At 42.9% G+C, this 2,035-nt stretch overlaps 1 protein-coding gene across 1 annotated transcript in view; it reads left to right on the top strand.

Annotated features, from left to right (window-relative positions):
- Positions 1-2,035, top strand: part of PI4K2B (phosphatidylinositol 4-kinase type 2 beta) — a gene marked incomplete at its 5' end in the record, with an annotated part of 32,448 nt that overhangs the window by 11,639 nt on the left and 18,774 nt on the right. Inside the window, one exon of the mRNA XM_021713087.1 lies at positions 617-748. Within this exon, the coding sequence (XP_021568762.1) occupies positions 617-748 (132 nt within the window). The remainder of the gene's footprint in view (positions 1-616; positions 749-2,035) is intronic.

Raw genomic sequence — 2,035 nt, 5'->3', positions numbered from 1 at the left:
GGAAGGATCACTGGAGCCCAGCAGATCGAGGCTGCAGTGGCCGGGAGCGGCCACTGCACTTCAGTCTAGGCGACAGAGTGAGGCTCCAACTCAAAAAAACAAAACAAAACAAAACAAAAAAAGACTGCTGTTGTTTACTTTTTTGGCATATAATATAATAATAATATTAATTATTATTATTATTTTCTTTTTTTGAGACAGGGTCTCACTATGTTGCCCAAATGAGCCTCAAACTCCTGGGCTCAAGTGATCCTCTTGCCTCAGCCTCTCGAGTAGCTGGGACTACAGGCATGTGCCTTTGTGCCTGGCTTCCTTCATACATTTTTACTTGAAGCTTTCCTTAAAATGTTTATTCCTAACCTTACAGTTCAGTGCTCTTACTTATTTCTTCCTCTGGCAACTTTTAGACTGCTTTTATACCTCTCTCAGAAAGAAATATGTGCCGCATAGCAAGGCTTTGCAAAATCCCCTGGCCTTGCTGTTTAATGTTCTCTGGGACCTTTATTATGGAGTTAAACTTTTCTCATTTCCAGCATTAGAGTGAGTTTCACGTTGTATAGGAATAGAAATACTGTAATGCAAATTCTAACCATGTTTCTAAACTGTATGTTTCCAGGTGGTTTGGCTTGTTAGCGAGACATTTAACTACAGTGCAATTGACCGTGCAAAATCAAGAGGCAAAAAGTATGCTTTAGAAAAAGTGCCAAAAGTGGGTAGGAAGTTTCATCGAGTAGGACTCCCTCCTAAGGTGAGTTTCTCTCATAAGCTGTTTGAGGGGCAGTTGGGCACATAGGTCCTGAGCTCCAGGAACCTGGCATTGTGCTGTGAGCTGTGGATCTAATAATGAAATGGTTCTTTCATCTTCCATGAGTTTATAGTAAATAAGTCATTGATTAAATGTAAGTTCAGGAAAATCTGAGAGGACAGAACAGGGATGCTTGACCCAGTGTGGAGTGGTGAGGAATGTTTTCAAAAAGAGATTGCTGGCTGGGTGTGGTGGCTCACGCTTGTAATCCCGGCACCCTTGTGAGGCTGAGGCAGGAGGATTGCTTGAGCTCAGAAGTTGAGACCAGCCCAGGCAATACAGTGAGACCTCATCTCTACAGAAAGTAAAAAAAAATAAAAGAGATTGAATCAAAGGCTTTATAAAGTAATGACTAAAAGTAGGTCTAGAATCAGTTCTAATTCCAGCCTCTCCACGAGTATTAGCTCTGAGACCTTGGACAAATTCCTTACTCTTGAAGCCCTCATTTCTATAAAACAAGGATGGAAAAAACTACCTCATATTGTGAGGATGGAATTAAGAAATTCATGTCGAGAACTTGGTACATAGTAAAGGTTCAGTAAGTGATAGCAGCTATGTTTACTCGCATATTCAATTTCATTTTTTGTCATCACTTTAAAAAAACCTCAGGGGTGATTAGCAGCTAACTAAGTGAGGGTAGGAAGGGTCAAGAAAGGCATTCTAGGAAAAGCTCTTGGATTTATTCATTTTAAATATATTTGGCTGGACGTGGTGGCTCAAGCCCTTAATCCCAGCACTTTGGAAGGCTGAGGCGAGAGGATTACCTGAATTTAGAGGTTCGAGACCTGCCTGGGCACCTTGGCGAGACCTCGTTTCTACAGTAAATAGAATAAAAGAAATTAACTGGGTGTGGTAGTGCGCACCTGTATTTCCAGGTGCTTGGAAGGCTGAGGCGGGAGGATCGCCTGAGCCCAGCAGGTCAAGGCTGCAGTGGCAGTGAGCAAGCCACTGCACTCCGGCCTGGGCAACAGAGTGAGACTCCAACTCAAAAATAAATAAATAAATCGATGAGTAAATACTAGGTCAGGCCCATGAGATGTAGTAATATATATTTGGCCTATGATTTTGTCGCTTTGTTGTGGCTATGCAAATATCTAGATAAAAGAATTTGAAGCCAGGCTCGGTGGCTCAGCCTGTAATCCCGCACTTTGGGAGGTTGAGGTGAGTGGGTTGCCTGAGCCCGCGGGTTCGAGACCCTCCTGGGCAGCGAGACCTCATCTCTACAATAAA

Source organism: Carlito syrichta, unplaced genomic scaffold (genome assembly GCF_000164805.1).
Source record: "Carlito syrichta isolate Samal-C Ts95f unplaced genomic scaffold, Tarsius_syrichta-2.0.1 Scaffold304090, whole genome shotgun sequence".
NCBI classification, from domain to species: Eukaryota; Metazoa; Chordata; class Mammalia; order Primates; family Tarsiidae; genus Carlito; species Carlito syrichta.
This window is presented reverse-complemented; position numbering and strand designations above follow the sequence as displayed.